Source organism: Rhinatrema bivittatum, chromosome 3 (assembly GCF_901001135.1).
Source record: "Rhinatrema bivittatum chromosome 3, aRhiBiv1.1, whole genome shotgun sequence".
Taxonomy (NCBI): Eukaryota; Metazoa; Chordata; class Amphibia; order Gymnophiona; family Rhinatrematidae; genus Rhinatrema; species Rhinatrema bivittatum.
Genome location: NC_042617.1, coordinates 164419344 through 164443851, shown reverse-complemented (window position 1 = coordinate 164443851; position 24508 = coordinate 164419344). Strand labels below are relative to the sequence as shown.

Sequence of the window (24508 nt, the reverse complement as noted above, 5' to 3'; positions counted from 1 at the left end):
ACATTTTGTCACATGAGTTTTAGTGTCGTGCACAGCCCTGCAAGCATTCCCACTGGGTGATGACTGGGGAAGATTCCTTCCTCCCTTCCCTTGCTGAGGAGCAGAAAGTGAAGGCTCCCTCTTCTGGCCTAAGGAGCAGAAACATTGAACCCAGGTCCTCTTGTCTGGCAGCAGAATCTTACCACAGAGCCACTAACCCAGCCCAGTCCAGTTCCCACGTTGTTTGATTTAGGCACTGTGAGCATTGTTCATTTTCATGTGACTTGACACTTTGTACCATACCATGTCAATACGGAAGAAGCAATTCATTTCATTCTAATCTCTCTCCTATGATAACCCACTACACAGGGTGCTGACAGATTGGCAGCCCTTGATTAACACAAGCAATGCATAAGCCTGTACACTCAAGTATTTGTTTACCACTACAAGAAAATGGACTGCTAAGATTTAAAATGGTTTGCTAGCAAAATATGTTATCTTTTTTCCTTGCAAGCCTCACCGAGACCAGTGTAATAGCTTTATGTTTACATTTTCTGCATGTTGGCAATAATCAATCAAATTTATCTGTTGTCATTTTTTAAACAAATATAAGGCCATATTGCCAGCAGAGCCATCTTGGGGTATGCCTGCTTAGAAATGCGTACAAAAAAATGAAAAGATAAACTGAAGAAGATAACCTTTTAATATCTAAGGATTCTACTTGCTACCAATGAAAACAAGGCCTTAAAAGTCTGAGCTTTCCAATATAGTCAAATGCACTTTGACACAAGCACAGAGTGGGAAAAACCCCTTTGCAAAACCCAGTTCCAATCTGCTTATATCTAGTTGCTATTAATACAAAAGAACAGCTCACTGAAATTGACATATTTTAGAAGCTATTTGTTTCATCTGTAATTTTACCAAATAGGACAAAATGGTCTTAAAAGATTTTACAAAAAACTCATGCAGGGCAGTATTTTAAAGCCATTTACCCAGCTATTTACCTAAGTAAACTGGCTGTTTGAAAATTTCCAACCATTTCTTGGAAAAAGGAAGATGAATGGATCAACAATAAGTTTACTTTTACCTGGGGAGAAAGCAAGCAGGCTGAGAAGCGGGGCTGGGTAGGAAGAGGTAACAATGGATGCAGTTTTGCATTTTCAAAATAACGTGTTTTTCCCCCCAGAATAAATACCAGCAGGAAATGAAGGTGCAAATCTCTGCAGGTACTATTTACCTGGGCAAAACTATAAGGGAAAGTATGAAAACTGGTACAAAACCTGCAGGTACAATATCGGCGAGGTTTGCAATTATGCAGGGAAGTTATGAAAAACTGCCCCATCAAAAAGAAAAAAAAATGTCATTAATTTAAAAGGGTGTGTCACTTGGGTTCTGAAGGGAAACAGGGAAAAAGTCAAATTCTGAAAAGCTATGTACACTAATGCTCAAAATATGGGAAATAAAGTCCTAGATCTAGAAGCCATCATAGAAGAAGCTGACCTGGATGTAGTGGCTGACACGGAGACCTGGTACATAGAAAACATCGACTGGGATACAGTTATACCCAGCTATAATCCAATCAGAAAGGAAAGGCTAGGAAAAGAGAGAGGAGAGTGCCACTGTATATAAAATATAATATTAAAGCATCAGAACTGCATGGCTTATGAGATAAGGAGGAGGCACTGTGGGTTAATCTAGAAAAAGGAATGAAATATCTATTTATGTTAGAGTAATATACAGACCCCCTTCACAAGTAGAAGAAATAGAGGATACTGACAAAATTGCAATGAAAGAGGAAGTGCTATTGCTAGGTGATTTCAATCTGCCAGATGCTGATTGGGATATCCAGGCTGTGGTGTCATCTAGAAGCAGGGTGGTCTTGGATTGTCTTCAAGAAGAACTATCCTGTCAATTGGTAACAGAACCAACATGTGAGGGAGGTGATATGGGTGGGACCTGGTGTTTACAAGTGTGGCGCATGTTTCTGATGCCACAGAGAGGGGATTACCTGGAATCCAATGATCACCGAAAGGTATGATTCAATATTAGAGCAGAGGCAGACAAGGGTCCTGAACTTCAGAAAAACTAACTTTGTTAAGATGGAGGAATACCTCAAGGAGGCATTGACTAGATGGGATAAGCTTGGGGAAGTAGAGGAGCAGTGGCAACACAAAAAAAAAGATATTGTAAGGGCAACAAATCTTTTGTTAGAAAAGTAAATAAAAGTAAGAGAAGAAAATGTCAGCGTTCTTAAACTGCAAGAGATTGCAGAAAGAAGAATACAGGCAATTATATCTGGAAAAGCTAAGAAAATCTGTGAAAGTTGTCATGAGAGCAAGATGGCATTAATGGAAGTAAAAAAAAATAGCTAATACATTAAAACAGTGGGAAAAGAATCTTTTTAGATATTTTATTGACAGTGTGCGCTCAGGTGGGTGCTCAGGTGTGTGCGTAAGGGCACATAGGTGGGCGCTCAGGTGTGCATTTAGGGGCACTCAGGTGGGTGCTCGGGTGGGCACCTACCTGAACCTTGTATTGGGCACCTACATTTTGGGCATCCGTGATAAGTTCTTATTGCGAGTGCAGCTGGGTGCACAGTTCTTGGATGCTTTTTGGAGCGTACTGATAGCGGGTGTTTATCCAAGGTGCCGGTAGCAAAGAAACCTAAGTGCCTTACCCTTTGTGCTGCTTGCCATATCCGGGAATCACAGCCTGGCATCCCCTTTAATTTGTGTCAGCACTGCTTGGAGACTCAGGGAGAACTGTCTTCGACTGATTTTGCTAAGCCCAGTCCTTCCCAGCATGATGTGGGAATGGAAAATGAGGGGGAACTGCCAGATGTTTTTGGCTTTGGGGCTCCCCTAACTGGTTTGTCAGTGGGGGAAAGTAGTTCAGTGGGTGCAGGACCAGCATCCCCTGATTTTAGTATGGATCCCTCTGCTTTTTCTTGGGTGGAATATTTTCAGGGGCAGTCAGCGGCCCTGGACAATCCTAACAGCTCAGGATCGCAGGCTGCAGATAAGCTTCGGAGTAAGTCTAGACATTAGAGATGTGAATTGGAACTGGAATCTGATCGGTTCCGGTTCCGATTCAAATCTTAAAATTTTTATCGTCCGGCCCGATTGGGTTTTTGTTTATTGGCTACGCTCGATCCGATAAACAAAAAAACCACCCCGACCCTTAAAAAATGGCGCGGGCCATGGCCGGCCATCCAGTGCTCCTACCATTTGACAGGGGCCGGCCAATGGCACGAATACCCTGTCACATGGTAAGGGCAAAGGGCCATCGGCGCCATTTTTATTAGTGGCAGTCGATGGCCTGAGAGCGGGAGATCACTCCCCGCACCTCTACTGGTCCACCAGGTAATTTTAAAATGTATTTTGGGGGGTTGGGAGGGTGGGGGAAGCTAAGGGGTTGATTTTTAAAGGGTCGGTGGGTTGTTTTTTTTATTGGGCCATCTGCGCCATTTTTATTAATGGCATCAAAATGGTGCTGATGGCCCGAGAGCAGGAGATCGGTCCCGGGGCTTCCACTGGACCACCAGGTACTTGTAAAAAGTTTTTGGGGGGTTCGGGAGGGTGGGGGAAGGTAAGGGTTTAGTTTTAAAGGGTCGGGGTGGGTTTAGGGGCTGTTTTGGTGTGCCGGTTTTCCCGCCCTCCCCCCAAATCCCCGATTTACGATTTTTCACGATAAATCGGGAGAATTGCTATTGTATCACGCACTCTAACAATTTTGATGATTTAAAAAATATCAGACATTTTTTAAATCGTCAAAAAACGATTCACATCCCTACTAGACATGCTGCAGGTCACACTGATAGGGATCAAGATGGCACAGATGATGAAGCCAATCCTTACTCCCTGGAGGATGGGAAAATTACTCCAGGATTGGAGCCATATAGAATAAAGTTGTATTTCTTCCATAGAAATGAGTTGTTGGCTCTGATTTCCCAGACATTGAAGATGCTGGGGGTGCCGGGTGCCGATTCCATGTCTGAGACAAAAAAAAATCCCATTTTAATTTCTTTGCTTAAAGCATCATGTTTCTTCCCCATTATGGAGACTATTCAAGATTGACTGATCTTGACTGGGGTGCCTTGGAAGCTAATTTTAAATGGGGACAAGCCTTGGAAGGGCTGTACACCCTCTGGATGCAGTTGTGAGAGAGCAGTTGCGCTTTCTGAAAGTGGATGCGTTTGGTGTGACATCACCAAGTGGATAACTATCCATATAGAAGGGGGAGCAGCAATGAAGAATGCACAGGATAGGAGAATTGAGGCTATCCTTAAGCAGGCCTTTGAAGCGATGACAATGAATTTGCAGATAGCCTCTTGTTGCTCCTTGGTGGCTTGTTCTTGTTTCTCTCTCAAGATTTTGATGAATCTGGCGGCGTGAATTCCAGGGCAGTGATGGAACAGACAGCCGCCTTTTTGGCAGATGCGGGCTAAGAACCTGGTCCACACTTCTGCCAGAGGGGTGGCTTCGCTAATAGTGGCCAGGTGTCAGCTATGGCTTAGGAATTGGTCAGCTGATACAATTTCAAAGTCTAATCTTATGAAATTGCCATTTAAAGGATCACTCTTGTTTGGGAGTGAGCTGGAAAAAATGGCCAACAAGTGGGATGAGTCCCAGGTTCCTCGGTTACCAGAAGAGAAGAAGCAGGCACTGAGCTCCTTTGGCATGAGAGCTCGTGCTATGGGTTTCAAATGCTTTCGTCCCTACAGAGTAGCGGCTTCTCAGAGGGCTCAACCTTTGGGAAGGTCTCAGTTCTTTTGTCCCAAGCAGCCCAGATGGGACACAGGCTCATTTGGCGGTGCCCCCTGAACCTCTCAATAAAGAAACCCACCCCCGGGAACAGGAGATAGGGAGTCATCTCTCTCTTATTTATCAGAGGTGGGTCGAGATCACGTCAGACCAATGGGTTCTGGAGATGATAGATGGCTATGCTCTGGAGTTTCTCAGTGTTCTTTGGGATGTTTTCATGGTGTCTCCCTGCAGCTTTCCATAGATGAGGTAGACAGTTTAGTGTACGTTGTCAAGAATCCTTAGGCTGTAGTTCCAGTGCCCATGTCACATGAAAATATAGGACAATATTCCATTTATTTCGTTGAACCCAAGAAGGAGGGCTCCATTCGCCTTCTTGTAGATTTCAAGGAAGTCAATCATCATTTGAGGGTGTACTGCCGTTATCACTTTCAGTGATAATGGCAGTACAATCAGGGGAGTTTCTCATGACTCTGGATTTGTCAGAGGCATACCTACATATTCCCATCCAGCTGGAGCATCAATGGTTTCTTGATTTCACTGGTTTGGGGTAACATTATCAGTTTCAAGCACTGCCCTTTGGTTTGGCCACTGCACCCAGAACATTTTCCAAGATCATGGTGGTGGTAGCAGCAGTGTTGAGAAAGGATGGCATTCTGGTCCACCCATACTTAGACGATTAGCTGATTTGGGCCAAGAGTATGAAAGAGAGCCTTCAGGTTTCATGCAAGGTGATCTCCTTGCTACAGAAACTAGGTTTGGTGGTGAACTTAACCAAGAGTAATCTACAGCCATCCCAGACTCTGGAGTATCCCGATGTTCATTTTGACAAGATACAAAGCAGGGAGTTCTTGCCGGAGATCCACATTCAGAAGCTGACTGTGACTTTTGACAGAAACTATACGCTTGACTGTGTGGTCTTATTTACAGGTGCTTCAGCTGTTGGCACCCACCCTATAGGTGGTTCCATGGAAAGGGCACATATGCGTCCTCTTCAGCACACATTGCTTGCTCATTGGAATCCACAGTCTCAGGACTACTCAGCATGGCTTCACTTACTGGTGGAGATCAGCATCCAACTGCAGTGGTGGTTGCAAGTGGATCATCTAAGGAAGGGATTTTCCGTACGAACACCAGACTGGTTAATATGCGTGCCTCCGGGGTTGAGGCGCTCACTGTCAGAGGCTGATAGCACAGGAGCACTAAAGTACAGAAGAGTTTCTCTGGAGCATCAATTGGTTGGAAGCCCATGCCGTTCGGTTGGCATGCTTATGATTCATTGACCGATTCCAGGGTCAAGCAGTCTGAATAATGTCAGACAAGGCAATGACAGTGGCTTACATCAATCGCCAGGGAGGAACCAAGAACCAGCAAGTGTCGCAGGAAATAGCCCAACTCATGGAATGGATGGAAGTACATCTTCAAGAGATCTCAGCCTCACACACTGCAGGAAAATACAATGTAAGAGTGGACTTTCTCAGCAGACAAAGTCTGGATCCATGAGATTGGGAATTGTCAAACGATGCGATCCAGCTCATTGTGGACTGCTGGGGCCTCCCATTTCTAGAATTGCTGGAGACATCGCACGATGCGAAGGTTCCTCGCTTCTTCAGTCACAGGAGAGATCTAAAGTCCTTGGGCATCAATGCCCTTGTGCAGGAGTGGCCGGAAGGTAAACTTCTATATGCTTTTCCCCTGTGGCCTATGTGAGGTAGAGTGATTTGGAGAATTGAGAGTCACACGGGGATAGTGCTACTGGTGGCACCATTTTGGCCCATGAGTCCATGGTATGCAGATCTGCGAAGGCTCCTGGTAGACTCTATCTGATTACCAGTCCACAGGGATCTTCTACAACAAGGGCCTGTTCTTCACGGTATGGGGGGGTTTTAGGTAGGGCTGGGGGGCGGGTTAAGTAGGGGAAGAGAGGGGAAGGTGGGGGGCAGAAGGAAAGTTCCCTCTGAGGCCGCTCCGATTTCAGAGCGGCCTCGGAGCGAACAGGGAATGCCATCGGGGCTCCCCTAGGGCTCGGTGCACGCAAGGTGCACAAGTGTGCACCCCATTGTGCTCGTCAACCCCGTATTTTATAATATGCGCGCAGCTGTGCACGCATGTTATAAAAGCAGGCGTAGATTTGTGCGCGCTGGGTTGCGCGCACAAATCTACGCCCACGTGTAGGTATTAAAATCTGCCCCACTGTGCTTATTTCATTAACTGCTGGAAGATGTTCTCTATGCATCTGTGTGCAAGAGGAATATTCTCACTTTCAAGATTAATGTTGTCTGATTGTGGGATGGAGGAAAATGTTCTCTGATTATTCTTTTCGCTTTAGCTCCTTCTGTGACTGATATTCTTTTCATTCTGATTTCTTTATTTTACATATTCTGCTTATCCCTTCACAAAAACATAAGAAAATGCCATACTGGGTCAGACCAAGGGTCCATCAAGCCCAGCATCCTGTTTCCAACAGTGGCCAATCCAGGCCATAAGAACCTGGCAAGTACCCAAAAACTAAGTCTATTCCATGTTACCATTGCTATTCAGCTGCTGAGAAAAGTCTTGTATAAAGCTACAGTACATTTGAGAGAAATATTCCTATCTCAGTCTTAATGTGAGAGAAAGCTAAGTTGCTTACCTATAGAAGGTGTTTTCCCTCAGACAGTAGGGATCATTCAGCCACACAAATGGGTGATGTCATCAAATGATGTCAAGAAAGAAAATGCTCTCAGAGCTCAATAAACCCTAAAAATACTTTCTGAGCATGCGGGAACATTCCCATGCAAATGTCTGCCGGGAATCACGTGACGTCGCGTCTGAGTGACGCGGCGCCACGTGATTCCCGGCTCGTTCGCGCCGGACGGCTCGTTCGGCCCAAAAAGAACTTTTGGCCAGCTTGGGGGGGCCTCCTGACCCCCTCAAGCTGGCCAAAAGTTCTTTTTGGGCCGAACGAGCCGTCCGGCGCGAACGAGCCGGGAATCACGTGACGCCGCGTCACTCGACGTGCCACCGACGTCACATGCTTCTCGCCAAGGATTGCAGAAATGACGTCCTCACTCCTCGCTCGATCACCAGGGAGTTGTGGTAAGTCTGGGGGGGGGATTAAGGAGGGTGAGGGGGTTTAATTTTTTTTTTGCACATATGTACATATACCCAACTCATTGGATTTTTTTTATGTCCATATTGGCCGCAAGTGGGACCCCCTTTCGGACATAAAAAATATGAACATAAAATTTTGCTCTGCACATCCCTACAAAATACTCATATATGTACTCGTGCGCACATGAGGAATAAGGAGGCGGAAAAGGGGCGTGCATGGGTTTTACAGGACGGGATCAAGACTTACACACGCAACTCTGAATTTAAAAAATGAAACCCGCACCGCGTTTATGCTAAATATCTGCGTAACTTTACTGCTGCTCCTGATTAGGAGCAAGTCTGTAGATCTCAAGTTTTAGGGCTTATAGGTCAGGGTAAGCAGTCCGGATCATCTGAGCAGTGTGCAGGATGAAGAGCCAGAGGGGTCTGAAAGAACTCGCTATTAACTGGACAAACTGGTGGACTAACTGGAAAACTGGGAAAGTGCCTCTTGCGAGCATGTTTTAAAATTCACTCACATTCGCACACAAAAGCTGACATGGTCCTATTAGAGGTACACACGCTAGCTGTGGTCGACAACTCTTAAAATTAGGAGCATACTTACGTGCGGTTGGGTGCATTTTAAAACATACATGCATAAGTGCGCTCATGATTAAAAATTCTAGCGTATCCTCGCTTGCATGCTCGTTTTAAAATTGACCTGTGTGTGAGCACATGAAGAACAGCACCATAACAGCAGAGTGTATTTATGTCTGAGAAAGAGAGTGCATGTCACACACACACACTGTTTGCATCTGAAAGAGAGTGTGTGTGTGTGTGTGTGTCTCTCTCTCTCTCGCTCTCTGACACAAAGATACATACACATATACTCTCTTATTTTCAGTGTGTGGCTGTATCTGTGTGCCTGAGGGCAAGAGATTGAGTTTTTGTCTTGTGTCAGTGACAGAAAGATACCCACACACTGACAATGTATGTGTGTCAGTGTGTATGTGCCTATAAAGTTTCCTCAATCTAAAAATCTGCCTGAGTGACTGTTGTGTATGTGTCTGAGAGTGTCTGTGTGCCTGCAACTGGTTGGTAGTGTGGTTCTCTCATTACTTGGCAACAGGTTCAAGAGCTGATTGGTTGACAAAAGGTTTTAACACCAGACCAGGATATATATATATATATATATATATATATATATGATGAGAGACATGATCAAACTTGTGAATGGATGAAATGAACGGCAGTTCTCCTTGCTCATCCCTGCACTAGAGTATTTCTTAGTTATTAGAAAAATGTGAAAATTTATTTTTGAGATTTTTTTTAGCTCAGTTCTGCCAAGTTCCAGGTTATATGATGTACATCTCAAGAGTCAGCTTAGTGTGCTTTTGGGAGCAGTTCAACACACGCTGCAGTGAAAGCTCACGGGGGAGTTAGATACCCTGTGGGCTGATTTTGAAAAAATCTCCCAGGCTAATATTTTTTTGCAATCCACCCCGATACCGCACACACAGGCGGATTTTAAAAGCCCTGCTCGCGTAAATCCACCCGGATTTACGCGAGCAGGGCCCTCACGCGCCGGCGCGCCTATTTTGCATAGGCCGCCGGCGCGCGCAAAGCCCTGGGATGCGCGTAAGTCCCGGGGTTTTTTGAAGGGGGCGTGTCGGGGCGGGGCCGAACGACGTGGCGTTTCGGGGGCGGGACCGGGGGCGTGGCGCCGGCCCGGGGGCGTGGTCCAGGCCTCCGGACAAGCCCCCGGGTTGGATGACTGCTGGTGCGCATAGATTTACGTCTGCTTCTCGCAGGCGTAAATCTAGGGACAAAGGTAAGGGGGGGGGGTTTAGATAGGGCCGGGGTGGTGGGTTAGGTAGGGGAAGGGAGGGAAAGGTGAGGGGAGGGTGAAAGAAAGTTCCCTCCGAGGCCGTTCTGATTTCAGAGCGGCCTCGGAGGGAACGGAGGCAGGCTGCGCGGCTCGGCGCGCGCAGGCTGCCCAAAATCGGCAGCCTTGCGCGCGCCGATCCAGGATTTTATAAGATACGCGCGGATATGCACGTATGTTATAAAATCCTGCATACTTTTGTTTGCGCCTGCTGCGCGAACATAAGTACGCGATCGCGCTTTTTAAAAAAATCTACCCCACAGTGTTTCATTTTCAGTATGCCTTTATTCATTTATGGTGTAGAAACTTTACAAAAAATTTGGGATTAGACAGATGAAAAAGGTGTAATATGATTATTCTCTTCTGAACTTATCACACTAACGGGTAGATTTTAAAAGGTGCATGCACGCATCCATGTGCGCGCGCTTCCCAGCGCGCGCACATGGACGCACCAATTTTATAACATGCACGCGCATGTTATAGAATCCGTGGGCCGCGCACACATGCACACCGGATTTTATAATCCATGTGCGCATGTGCGGGTGGCATTCGCAGGGGGGCCTAATTTTGTAAAAGTACGTGCGGCAACGAAATTGGACTCCAATTTAGGAGTGGACTGAGAGGGAACTTCCCTACCCCCCTACCTAAACCCCCTCCCTCTTCCCCTCTCCTCCCCACCCCCTAAACCCTACCTTTTGTAGGAGTGTGAACCCTGGGCCGAGGTGAGAGGGGTCACCGTCCACAGGGAGGAGCCCTGTGAGCCTCACCATTGGTAGGCGGGGTCTCAGTGGTTGTCCGACACAGCTGTGGAGTAGAGTCTTTATTAGGAAGAAAGAAAGGCACAGCCCGCGGAGCGGGAGATGCAGTTAAAGTAAAGTCCTGAGCAGAGGGTAATACCTCCGATGTGTAGATCTGGTAGTGGCCTGCGGAGCGGGATACAGCAAAGAGGTCTCTCTGTACTGGTGATGCAGTAGTGGCCTGCAGTGCAGGGTACACCGAGGAATTCCTCACACAGAGGTGATGAGATGGTGGTCCGAGGTGCAGGAACCCGGATGAGAGTCCTGTAGCGATGGTACGGTAATGACCTGCAGCGCAGGGTATACCAGAGTAGTTCCTACTGGGGATGATACGGTAGTGGCCAGAGGTACGGGGTACACCAGAGAGGATTCCACAATGAGGCTTGGTATAGTTGAATTCCGTAGTGACAAGGTACTCACAAGAGGTGGTTCCAGGAGGGGTCCCGGGAAGCAGGACCAGATAGCAGTCCAAGGCAAGAAGGCCCTCTGAGGAGCGGATAGCCAGAGACGAGGAAAAGCCCCCGAAGAGCAGGTACCCAGAGCGTCTCACGCCAAGTGCTGATACTCGAACCGGAAGTCCAAAGGATGTAGTGGATTCAGCAATAAGGAAACTCCTTGCTAATTCGTCAAACCGTAGGGCCAGCCAGCTTAAGTACAGCAGCGGAATGATGTCATCGGAGGGGACGTCCCAAGGTTCCCGTCATGACGTGTACAAGAGTGGCCTGGGTGCGCGCACCTAGGTGATCCCTGAAGCAAGATGGCGGTCGGCAGTACCCACACCATCCCGGGAATGCCAGGCAGGTTGGCGGTGGTTTGCGGAGGCCGCCATTCTTCCAACAGATGACAAGGCAGCAAAGAAAGAGGTGAGCATTAGTGGTCGCAGCCATCTGCGACCGATGGATGTAACACTTTTTTTTTCTGTATTTTTCAATGATAAAAAATACAAACCCCGCCCCCCATATGATTGATACCATACCCACAACAGAGATAAAAAAGATCACCAAGGTAGTAGCCCAAACCTTAACGAACATCATAAACCTATCCCTAACAGAAGGTATAATGCCAGACATACTGAAAGGGGCAATCATAAAACCAATAATAAAAAAGAAAAACAGTGACCCCCTAATTCTCAACAACTACCGTCCAGTCTCTAACCTCCCATTAATAGCCAAATTAATAGAGAAAGCAGTGCAAAAACAATTAGCTGAACACCTAGATGAAAACAACATACTGTACCCTTCACAACACGGTTTCCGAAAACACTACAGCACTGAAACATTACTTCTCTCATTAACTGACATCATTTTAAGGGGTTTCGATAACAGCAAACATTACATCCTTATAATGCTAGACTTATCCGCAGCTTTTGATACGGTAAACCACCAAACGTTACTCAAAAGACTAGAAGAAATAGGATTATGCGACAAAACGATAAACTGGTTTAAATCTTATCTCAGCAATAGGTTCTTCCAAGTTATGATAAAAAACACTCTTTCAAAAAAACTTAAACTTGAAACCGGAGTACCTCAGGGTTCAGCTCTGTCTGCCACCCTGTTCAATATATATATGCTGCCCCTTTGTCATCTACTGGCAGGACTAGGGATAATTCATTACATTTACGCTGATGACATTCAGCTAATTCTACCAATAGAGGACTCCATTGATAAAACACTAGGATTAGCAAACATGTACCTTGACATAATAAAACAACTTCTAACCCAAATGGAGCTGGTTATTAACACTGATAAAACAGAATTCCTACACCTTGAACGAAGAAAAACTGAAATCATCAAAACACCAATAACGCTAGGAAATAACCAGAAAATAGAACTGGCCGAAAAAGTAAGAAATCTGGGAGTAATAATGGATCCAGAAATCAATTTAAAACAACACATATCCTTAAAAGTAAGGGAAGGTTACGCAAAACTCATGATCCTTAAAAGATTGAAACCATTACTCACACCTGACCACTTCAGAACAATCCTACAAACACTTGTTTTCACCAGTACTGATTACTGCAATGCACTCTTATTAGGACTCCCCAGCTCATCAATCAGACCACTACAAATACTTCAAAATACTGCAGCCAGAATTTTAACAGGAAAAAAAAGAAGGGACCATATAACAGAAACTTTAGCAGAACTACATTGGCTACCAATTGAATACAGGATCAAGTACAAAGCCTTATGCACAATACACAAACTAATATATGATAAAGAAGCAGACTGGCTAAATACAGCTCTAAGAGTCCATGTCCCACAAAGGAACCTTCGTTCGGCTAACAAAGCACTACTAACAATCCCTACAGTAAAATCAGCAAAACTAACCCAAGTAAGAGAAAGGGCCTTATCACTGGCTGGGCCCTTTCTATGGAACACAATGCCCACTGAACTCAGATTACAGAGTGATTTCAAATCCTTTAAGAAAACCTTAAAGACATGGCTCTTTAAGCAAGCCTTTCCAAAAGAGACAGTGGGGTAGAGAGGGAGAGAGGGAGAGGGATAACGAAAAAATGCAGATAAACGCAGCTAAGAATAAATGGCATCACAATATTATAAATACACAATGCGGTAGAGAAATAGACCGAAATAAAGTACATCAATAAACTTTCCCAGACTAATCCATCACTACCCAAAAATTTAACTTTATTAACGATATTGTAACCGTTTTTAGTTGGCACTTGTTAGAATGTACGATACATACCTATATATACCTATTTGTGCCTATTTGTAAACCGTTGCGATGATACTTAACTTAGCGACGGTATAGAAAAGTTTTTAAATAAATAATTTATTTTTTTTTAAATTTACTTCAGCTCCCATGCTGAAGTAATTTACACATGCCAGCTGACTGCCAGCATGCGCTTTCCTGGGACCTAGCCGGCCTCCGTCCTGCCCTACCCCTCCCCACCTAGAAAATGCCCCCTGGCCTGCCCCCTATTCAGGGCCCAGCCATAAAGGCCTAATTTTATAAGGCTTTTCATCTACCATGCCCTAAATTACATAGTGGTAGTATAAAAACATCAGAATCCAAATGATATCCCATTGATGACATATATATTTTTTGCCTTTATTTCGTTTGAAATTTTTGCAAAATCTATTTGGAGAGACCCCCAAATTGAGTCTCTGTTTGTTTCAAGTAGCACAACATATTCTGGGTGGGGGAGACCCAGGATTTATTATGGTTGACCTGTTGGAAAATGTGTTGAATGTTTGAACTTGTAGAAATAGTAAATAGTAAATGACCACTGGATGGCGTTAGTGGAAAATGAGCAATGTGATGATGCTCTTAGGGCCGGATTTTAAAAGGGTTACGTGCATAAGGTACGCGCATAACCCTTTTAAAACTCCCCTGCGTGCACCGAGCCTATATTGCATAGGCTTCTGGCGCACGCAAAGCCCCGGGACGTGCGTATGTTCCGGGGCTTTCTTGGGGTGGGCGTGTCAGGGGGCGTGACACGGTCGGCGCGTCATCGGGGGCGTGTCGGGGGGCATGACGCGGTCGGCGCATCATCTGGGGCGGTGCCGCGGGCTTGGTTTCGGCCCGGGGGCATTCCGGAGGTGTGGCCGCGGCCTCCGGACCAGCCCCTGGACCAGAACATGGCAAGTGGTAGCCGGCCCGGCGCTCGCAAAGTTACGCCTGCCTCAAGTAGGCGTAACTTGTGCGACAGAGGTGGGGGGGGGGATTTAGATAGGGCCGGGAGGGTGGGTTAGGTAGGGGAAGGGAGGGGAAGGTGGGGGGAGGCGGAAGGAAAGTTCCCTCTGAGGCTCTTCCGATTTCGGAGAGGCCTCGGAGGGAACGGGCAGCGTACGCAGGGTTCGGCGTGCGCAAGTTGCACAAATGCGCACCCCCCTTGCTCGCATCGACCCTGGATTTTATAAGATACGCGCGGCTACGTGCGTATCATAAAATCTAGCGTACTTTTGTTCACGCCTGGTGTGCGAACAAAAGTATGCGCGCACGCTGTGTTTTAAAATGTACCCCTTAATGTTGTGAAAAAGAGGTGATGTGTTAGTCCCCTTAAGAATTTGGGATTTGGGATTGGTGGGAAATGGTAAAGCGAGAGGTATAAGATGGGGTGGTTTTTAGCAGGAGTAGCCTTTTGTATCTCACCCTTTCTAGGATGGTGCTGACAGAGGAAGGGGATTCCAGGATGTAGTGGCCTGTGGGCTCAGGAACAACTCCAAAAGGAAGTGGAAATATGCAGAACATCTTCCACTCAAGGGAAGAGGCTCGAGGCCTTGGAGTTGGAGAACAGGCTTTCCTCCCATTGAGGAAATGTCCAGGAACTGATAATGGAGAGGAGGCATTTCCTTCTCTTCAGGAAAAAGGCCAGGAGAAAGAAGCAAGGCGGTTTATTCTGATAGGAGGAGTGCCCTATGAAGAGCTCAGGGCATGAATGATACCAGGAAGACCTACATGTTACTGGATTGGAGAAAAAGGAATGGAGAAAGTTGAGTTCAAAAAGAGTTGTGAGTAAAGTCTAAGGGGTGAACCTCATTCCCTCATTGTTGTTTTAAGACTAGGGTTAAATGTTCGGGGAGGTTTGTATTATTGGACTACTTCAAATTCAGTAAAGTTTTCTCTCTATTATGAAAGACAGAACTTGCTGTGAGGACTTTGAAGTGAATGAATGTGATCCCCTGAGCCTGTTTCCCATAGCACAAATCTATGGGGTTTTTTTTCCAGATACTGCAATTAGTTTTTATTTCTTATTAAAGGGGCTTACATAGACAAAGATTGGTTCAAACTGGTAAAAAGATTACCTGAGAACTAGAAGTATTGATCCCTATGCCGACTTTTAATTGTTCTGAGGAATGTGTCATGCTTCTAGCATGCACTTTCTAACTTTCTTTTTTTATTGTCAATTCTCGTACCTTTCTTATTTTTTGGTTATCATCTGTAGTTTTATCAGTCAACTTCATTTACAAATACTTATTTATTTTTGTATTTCTATTTTCAATATAGAATGTAAAAGTTCTCAATGCTTACACAGATGGCCAAAATACAGTGGCAGATATCTCTTATGTTATTTATTTAATCATATTTGTTTACTCACCATATCGGAATACCCATCATCACATCCACAGCAAACTGCTCTTCCCATAGGTTTATTCACAAGCTTGTACTGTAATAGGTCACCTTTTAAAGGTGTTCAGGATTACACTTTGGGCCATTTTTCAAAGATTTGCAAAAGCTTTGGGCATTTTCACTTACCCCTCTGCCCCCCCCCCTCCGAAAATATCCCCCCCCCTCCCAAACTGCTAAAGATTCTAGCAATTTTTAAACTGGATACATTGCTTGGGCCAGTTTTCATCCAGTAGGGCTCAGCACATCCATAGCATATGGTGCAACTCCCCTTACTGTATCATGAGTCATAATGGATTAACTTTATCTGCATTATTGCTCTTATCTTTGTACAGGAACAGCACTCACACATGTAAAGTCAAAACTGGATAAGTACATACCAGGCTCAATCGATTTTTAGCCAATGAAATTAATTCTTGATCCCCAGGCGCACAAATGTTTAATCCGACAGGTAAGAGTCTCTTAAGTGCTGCTACAATCAGAGAGGTCTGCATAGAGTATCTGTCTCCTTTCCGTTTCATTTTCTTCCTCTCCTGATCAGACACAGCTGCCTAGAGAAAGCACACAGTCCAACAGCGCTGGATATTAAGAAGTAACTTGAGATTCACTTAACTTAAAGCTGACAATTCTTCCAAGTACCTTTGACATCTTGGACTTGGTATCCGTAATCAGGAAGGACATGTTGTTGATTTCATTTTGTACCACAAAGTTCTGCTCTTCTCTTTTGAAATTCTGAAAGGTTACACGAGACTTTTCAGTTAGAGTGCTCAGTAAGCGATGTCTTGAAAGATTTCCAGCTTAAGATTTATTTATTGTGGGGTAAGAATCAAACAGCCCACACTAGTTGCAAACTCTGTGGGCACTTTTTACCTGCAGGATTTGCACTAATAATTGAAGCAAAACTACCTGTTTAGCCAGATAAATAGTTAGCCAGCTAAGTGGTGACCTCGGAGCGGGGCCAAACATTCAAATAGCACCATTTATCTGACTAAGTGGTGCTGAATATCACATTCTTAATTTAAAAAAAAGATATTTTAAATGTCTTGGGGCAGTTTGTATGCCTCTAGTTTGGTATTTTTTGATATCTAACCAATGTACATATACAGCCTGTTTTTCAAAGCAACAAATGCGCATTAAACGCTGGTTGTTTTTTTTTTATTTATATTTATTAATGCTTTTAAACAAACATAGACAGCAATATCCGCATAGATTAGGTATAAATAAAAGGGTTACAGGTAATAACATAGTTGTATAATTATATAATACAGCAATAATTCTTGCAAGAAAAAATAATAATATTATACATTCCATATCATATTATCCTTATACAACCAAATTTAAAGAGGAAAAAACGCTGTTTTATGCGTGTACATGGCGCTTTGAAATTCAATTAATGGGCCAGTGCACATACAAATGCACAGGTATCCCATCACTGTTCCAGGAGTGACCAAAGTAATTACAGAACTGTAAGCCTGATGTTGGTGCCAGATAAAAACATATGGATAAACACTGACAAGGATCAAGATGTCATTCTAACAATACATTGAAATAGTTGACTCAGTATGCAGCAGCGGTCAAAAAATAAACAGAATGTTAGGAACTATTAGGAGAGGAATGGAGAATAAAACAGGGAAGATACTTTGGTATCGCTCCATGGCGCAACTACACCTAGAATACTGCGGTGAATTTCTTGTTTTATATAGTTCATTCATGTGATTCATTCATGTGAAACTTAGCGATATGGCTGTTCCCTGCGAGTCAACTTGAAGAATTAATCAATTACAACAGGACAGCTGTCCCGTTGTAATTGAAACAGCGTCTGAGACGTTCGAGTCCACCATGAAGCTATCTTCTTGACAAATCATATGTAAAGACTCCTGAAGGAGCGATAGTTATATCGCGAAACACCGGCCGCTGTCGGGGGATTAATTCTTCAAGTTGACTCGCAGGGAACAGCCATATCGCTAAGTTTCACATGAATGAATCACACGAATGAACTATATAAAACAAGAAATTCACCGCAAATGACGAGTGGTCCGGACGGCAAGTGTTTTTCACTGCCGTTTTCTGGCTTGCTGATGCGGTATCATTAATTTTGTATTATAAAAAAATTTTTTTACAACAGTGCATCACAGCATTGAAGTTTTTCTTATATTTGGTCTTTTTTTGTGTGTTTGATTGTTGATTAATAAGACCAGTGCTGGGGTTCTTTGGTTTTTTTGGCATATCTTATGTTCTTACATTCTTTAGGTGTACTTTATCAATCTCTGCCCTTTCCAGCTCCACCTCTTGTCCCTAAAAATAAGTGCAAGCTCCAATTTGGGGACCCCCCCCAAAGCTAACCCCATAGATGGGGTGGTCATCTGGAGGAAGAAGTGATTCCCACTTGCTCTTGCTCTACTGAGATCATTTTCAAAAATGGCGCCAGGTGATCCCAAGTGCTCCTTTGCTCCAGAAAATATCAATTTACCCAGGTAAAAGGGCTCTCTGAAAATGTTCCACTCTTAGCCTGGCTAGAAATACTCCACGGGGGCGTTCGTCTTTGAAAATCAGCTTACAGGCCAGATCCTGATCCCGGAGCTGCCGTAGCATCACTCACCACCTCTTTGGCCTCTGAAGGTGACCCCGAGAAAAAGGGGGGTTTACATGCAGAAGAGTCATGATGGAGTCTACAACACATTAGGCACTAATGGGGTTGGGCACGTCATGGAAGTTGCGTGCCCTAAAGGCGATTTCAATACGTGTTTCTCTTCAAGGTGAATTTGATTTAAGAGGAAAGTTAGAGAGGTCTTGATATCTGATTACTGAAAAATGTGAACTTCAAAATGGGGGGAAGGATTAGACGCTTAAGAACTTAAGAAATATACAGAAAAATATTACACAAGGAAGAGTGAACTTACATGGGATTTTGCCCAATAAATGAATACGTCTGCCACCATTCGGAAAAGTTCCTCTGTTTCAGAATTGGGTTCTTTCAGCCACTTTGCCCTAAATTATAACATAAAATCAGATATTTACAGCTATTCTGTGAAATCTATGACTTAGAATATCTAAACCAAAAGCAGATAGTTTAAAAATACATATTTCCTGCAGTCACTTCATAGACTCTGGGAAATCTGAAGCAGCTCCACTGTTTTCATTTGCACCACTTGCTGCGCAGGGTTGCAGAATACATTGTCTGAGAGAGTAATTTTGAAAGAGATTTCTGCAGGTAAAGCAGTTTTTTAGGTGCAGACATGGTTGTTTATACCATTGCCTGCACAATATACAAGTGAACTTATATGTGCATTCCATGTATGCAATGTAAAGTTACCCGGACTGAGCAGAGGAATTTCCAGAGGTGGGGAGGGGTTGTACATAGTTACATACTTCTTCATTTTGAAAAGTACATGAGGAAAATTTCCCCAAATACATTTTTGGTGCACAATTTAGCACAGGTGAAATTAGGTGCACATACTTTCCCTTTGAAATTTGGTGTAACTTATGCACATATTTGCTGTCTAAAGCATGTAGGCTTTTACAATATTATACCTTTAACCACTGGAAATGGAACAAGGGAGGAAATGTGTTTGTTTGTTTGTTTTTTTTCTTACAGGATGCAAAGTTTCGGCTCACCTATTGTAATCTACAAATCGTATCAACAAAGGGTAGAAGGCATAAAGGTCCCGTGCCAGGATGGTCAGTTCATCTAAAATGAGCAGCTCAGCCTCTGACATGTCGCCTCTGCCCTCTGCTCTCAAGTGTTCCTCATCGGCTATTACCATTGCTGCTTTTTTCTTTAGTTTCTCCATCAGTGGCAGGAAGTGTGTCTTCAAGAGCTGGGGCTTGACTTTGCTGATGATAGGCTGGGAAAACACTGTTGAAAGCAGATCATTGGTATCATATAACATAGTGCAATTGAATAATTGAGTTTCCTTTACTTCCCTTTTTTCATTTTGTTGATTTTTTCTTTTTGGGCACTTTAGTGAGGACCGGAATGGGGGAGGGGGAGAGGGATTTTTAAAAGTTCTCAGGTACTTCTACCTATGGACTTTGCGCCATAGGTACAAGCATACTTTCCTTTTGAAAAATTTCTGGGGGAAAAAAGTACCTGTAGAGATTTGCACCTCTTTTTTCTGCAAATACTTTTTCCAGCCAAAATACTGCATTTAGCTTTCCAAAGGCAATAATATGTGCCTTGTTGCCTCTCCATACCTAACCCCGCCTCAGGAATACCTCCACAAAAATGCAGGTAAAAACGCACATATTGTGAATAATGCATGTTCATTTTTACTTGCATATTGGATGGGCAATCTTCACAAAGCCCTTTTACCTGATTAAAGGGCCATTAACGCTGGTAAATGGCTTTTGAAAACTGCCATCTGGATGTTGTGATTCACCCAAATTACATTTGGGCTCTGGAAGGTGAAAAGACAAGAAATATGAATAGCAACTGTCATAAAAACAGATATTTGGCAAAGCAAAAAGAAACAAGAAATGTTTTGAGAAGGATCTGAAAAAAGATATTCATAGCATTCTGAAAGAGAAGCCAGCACCCTGCATTTTGGTTACAGGCCAGTCTACTAACATTCATTCACCTAAATAAACACGCAGATTTCATTCTTGAATAAACCTTTTTCCTCAGTACCAAATTCTGCTGGGAAGATGTGGGACTGAAAGATTTCTAGTTCTGAGGAACATGAGATATGAGCCTTTTAAGTCTTGCTGTGTGCTCCTTGTCTTTCTGTAGGTGATAATGAGGGTCTTCCTCTTGCCCTGGCTGTAAACTATATTCCGGCATCCCGCTATTATCTCTGAAAAGTGTTGCAATACTGCCTATCACTTCACCAGGGCACTTATCAAATGTATGTTACAGCTTCCTGTTACGGAGGTCCGGTGGTGATTGTGGACCCTTATCCCGAGGTGGCGTTGGTACTACCTGAAGGGGTAAACCCCTCCCGGTCTCTGGAGCGATGCATGGGCCAACAGGAGCTTTGCCAAAACCAGCCCTTGTTCCCCGCAGGTTGAGCCCTTTGGTACCGGGGCCAGCTGGTCTTAGGAGGGCCCCTGCGGAAAGGAAAGGTGAAGGCATGAGAAGCAGGCGGCGTAAGGTCCAGTCCAGAGGTCGGTGGCAGGCGGCAATCAGGCAACTTGAGGTCCAGTCCAGAGGTCGGTGGCAGGCGGTAATCAGGCGGCGTGAGGTCCAGTCCAGAGGTCGGTGGAAGGCGGCAATCAGGCAACGTGAGGTCCAGTTCGATGTCAGGTAATGAGGAGATACGCCTGGAGGAGAAGCTGGAGCAAGGATGGGACAAGCGGGCAGGAAGAAGGAGCAGGAACCAGGCAGGCGGGAGAGGTCAGGAGCAGGTAGGAAGGAATCAGGAATGCAAGAGAACACAACAAAGAAGGCCAGGCAGAACCCGAAGCGAGAAACATGTTGCCAAGTCGTCAGACCGAGGTTGCTGCTGGATTTATATAGGGACAGGCCCCAACATCATCGGGAGGAGTTGGCAGCATCTCCCTGCCACGGGCCCTTTAAATTCGTGCGGGCCGTGTGTGCGTGCACGTAGGGGGCGGGGCCAAAGAGGCCGAAGTCGGCGGCGTCCCTGCTCGCAGTGAAGACAGAGCGGCCCCGTCGGTGCGGGGAGAGCGTCGGCCCTGCCAGGGGCCAGGAGCAGTGAAGGTATGTCGGGGAGTCGACCTGAGGCCAGTAAGCCTAACAGTGCCCCCCTTCTAGGCCCCCTCCCAGGAGGTTTAGGCTTGTTGGGATGAGAAGCATAAAATTCCTGCAGGAGGGTTCTATCCAAGATGTTGGTGGCAGGTTCCCAGGAGTTTTACTCTGAGCCAAACCCCTCCCAGGCGAGTAGATACTCCCACCTACGATCTCTCTTCCTAATATTCACTTGGAAGACGGTGTCATCCTCCGAGGCTAGTGGCTGAAGTTTTTGAGAATACTACTGGCTTCAAGAGGGAGACATGGAAGGCATTATGGATCCTTAATGACATTGGTAACTGTAGTTGGTAGGTCACTGGTTCTATACGGTGGAGCACTGGGAAGGGCCCAATGTAGCGAGGGGCCAATCACATGGACAGGAGTTTTAAGCGGATGAAGTGCATGCTTAGCCAAACTTTGTCTCCAGGCTGGAGTTGGGGAGCAGGCCTTCAAAGTGCATCCGAGTTTCATTTTGCTAGGCTGCTAGCCTCCTTAAGTAGTCGCTGGGTGTCTTCCCACAATCTGTGCAACTCCTGCGCGGTTAACTGGGCTGCCGGTGAGGGAACTGTCAGAGGTATTGGTAGTGGAGGAAGTGGCTGCCTTCCGTCACAACTTGGAAGGGCAACAAATTAGTGCTGATGGAGACATGAGAATTGAGGGCAAACTCGGCCCATGGCAACAGAGAGGCCCAATCATTTTGTTGGATATTAACATAGGAGCGGAGGAATTGGTTTTGGTTTGCGGTTCGTCCTTTCCACTTGGCCATTCGCTTGCGGGTGATAAGTGGTTGTGAAATCGAGAGTGATATCAAACTTCTTGCAGAGTGCCCTCCAAAACTTCGCCGTGAACTGGGTGCCACGATCGGATACTAGATGTTTGGGGAGGCCATGAAGACGGAAGATGTACTGTTCGAAGAGCTGCGCAAGTTGAGGGGCCGATGGAAGCCCTGGGAGTGGGAAGAAGTGTGCCATTTTGGAGAAGCGGTCGACCACTATCCAGATGGTGGTCTTGCCTTCGGAGGGTGGTAGATTCACAATAAAATCAGTGGATATATGTGTCCAGGGTTCTTTAGGCACCAGTAGGGGCTGCAGTAGGCCCCAAGGTTGACCAGATAATGGTTTTTGCTGTGCCAATATAGAACACGCATCCAAGTAGGTTTGGATGTCTCTCCTCATAGTGGGCCACCAGTTGAATCTCTGAATGGAGTTCAAGGTATGCATCTGTCCAGGGTGCCCAACTGTATGGGAGTCATAGGCCCACCGGAGTACCTTCTCGCATAGTTGGCGTCGCACGACCGTCTTACCCAGCGGTACGGAGACAACGGTTGCGAGCAGCACATGAGCAGGATCAATAATATGACGTTGTGGCTCCAGAGTGTCGTCAGAGATGAAAGAGCAAGACAAAGCATCTGCTTTGATGTTCTTGGTTGCGGGTCAGTATCAGAGCACGACATTGAATTGTGAGAAGAAGAGCGCCCATCGAGCCTATCGCAGGTTCCGGCGCTGGGCTTGGTGAAGATTCTCTGATTTTTGTGGTTAGAGAATACTCTGATACAATGCTGGGCCCCTTCCAGCCAGGGCCGCCACTCCTCGAAGGCAAGCTTTATAGCTAGCAACTCCTTGTCCCCGATTCTGTAATTCCTTTCGGCTGGCGAGAAACATCTTGAAAGGTAAGAACAGGGATGTAGCGTGCCGGTGGAGGAATGTTAGCTTAGAACGGCCTCCATTCCTTCGGAAGAGGCGTCTACCTCCACGATGAAGGGTCTCTGGGGTTCCAGGTGCCAGAGACAGGGTTTGTTGAGGAAGGCCACCTTTAGGGACTGAAAGGCTGCCTGGGCTTCAGGGGGCCATCGCTTGGGGTTAGCTCCCTTCTGAGTCAGGGCCGTAAGAGATGCGGCTAGGCTAGCGTAATTGTGAATAAAACTCCAATAGTAGTTGGCGAAACCAATAAACCTTTGTAAGGCCTTGAGACCAACTGGTTGTGGCCAACGTTGAATACTGGCGAGCTTCTCTAGATCCATAGAAAAGCCCTGTTTTGAGACTATGTAGCCCAAGAAGGGCAGACTCTCCCGTTCGAATGTACACTTCTCCAGTTTCGCAAAAAGTTGATGGTCTCTGAGGCATTGGAGCACCCGGGCAACATTTCGGCGATGGGTGGGGAGGTCTTGGGAAAAAACCAAGATGTCGCCGAGGTAGACAACTATGCATTCGTAGAGCAAGTCTCGAAATACCTCGTTCATCATGTTTTGAAAAACTGTGAGCACATTACAGAGTCCAAAGGGCATGATAAGATACTTGTAATGCCCATCTCTGGTGTTGAAGGCGGTCTTCCATTCGTCACCGCTCCGGATGCAAATCAAATTATATGCCCCCCGGAGATCTAACTTGGAGAAGATGCGAGTTCCTTGTAGGCAGTCAAAGAGTTCTGTGATAAGTGGCAAAGGATAGCGGTCCTTTCGGGTGATGGCATTTAGCCCACAGTAATGATACACGGGCGGAGCGTCCCGTCTTTCTTTGCCACAAAAAAGATTCCCGCCCTTGCGGGAGAGTCGGAAGGCCGGATGAATCCTTTGGCCAGGTTTTCTCGGACGTAGTCAGACATGGCTTTTGTTTCAGTTCAGGACAAGGGGTAGACCCAACCCCGGGGTGGCTCGGTGCTGGGCAGTAAGTTTATGGCACAGTTGTACTGACGATAGGGTGGTAGAGTATCAGCGCCCTCCTTGGAAAAAACATCTAAGAAGGGTGCGTATTGAGGCAGGAGCCCTGGAGGGATAAGAGTAGTCACAAGACAGGACTGCTGGAGTGTCGGTCTTAACCAGGACTTATAACAGGAGTCCCCCCATTGAGAGAGTTGTAGGGCTGTCCAATCGAATTGGGGAGAGTTGAAGCCAGGGGAGGCCCAGGACTATGGGATGAATAGCCTTATCAATAATGTGGAAAGTCAGAATCTCCTCATGTAGGGCACCCGTACGGAGCCTTACAGGATTGGTGATATGGGAGACTCGACCCAGCAAGGGTTCCCCTTGGATGGACGAAAGGATGAGAGGGACTGGAGCGGAGTAGGTAGATATCCGAAGGTGCGTGGCTAGTTGTTTCATAATAAAATTACCTCCGGCCCCGGAATGTACTAGGGTCAGAGTTTGGAAATCCTGGTCGGGCATCTGAATGGTCACTGGAAGTGTAAGCGAGGGGGCAGGATGCGTCAGGCCTAGGAGTAATCCCCCTCTGCGCCCTAG

At 45.6% G+C, this 24508-nt stretch overlaps 1 protein-coding gene across 1 annotated transcript in view; it reads right to left on the bottom strand.

Moving 5' to 3' along the window:
* The window catches only part of RYR2 (ryanodine receptor 2), a 1771220-nt gene that overhangs the window by 468864 nt on the left and 1277848 nt on the right, over window positions 1-24508 (bottom strand). Inside the window, 4 exon segments of the mRNA XM_029593907.1 lie at window positions 15965-16135; window positions 16224-16316; window positions 18485-18572; window positions 19200-19440. Coding sequence (XP_029449767.1) covers window positions 15965-16135; window positions 16224-16316; window positions 18485-18572; window positions 19200-19440 — 593 coding nt within the window.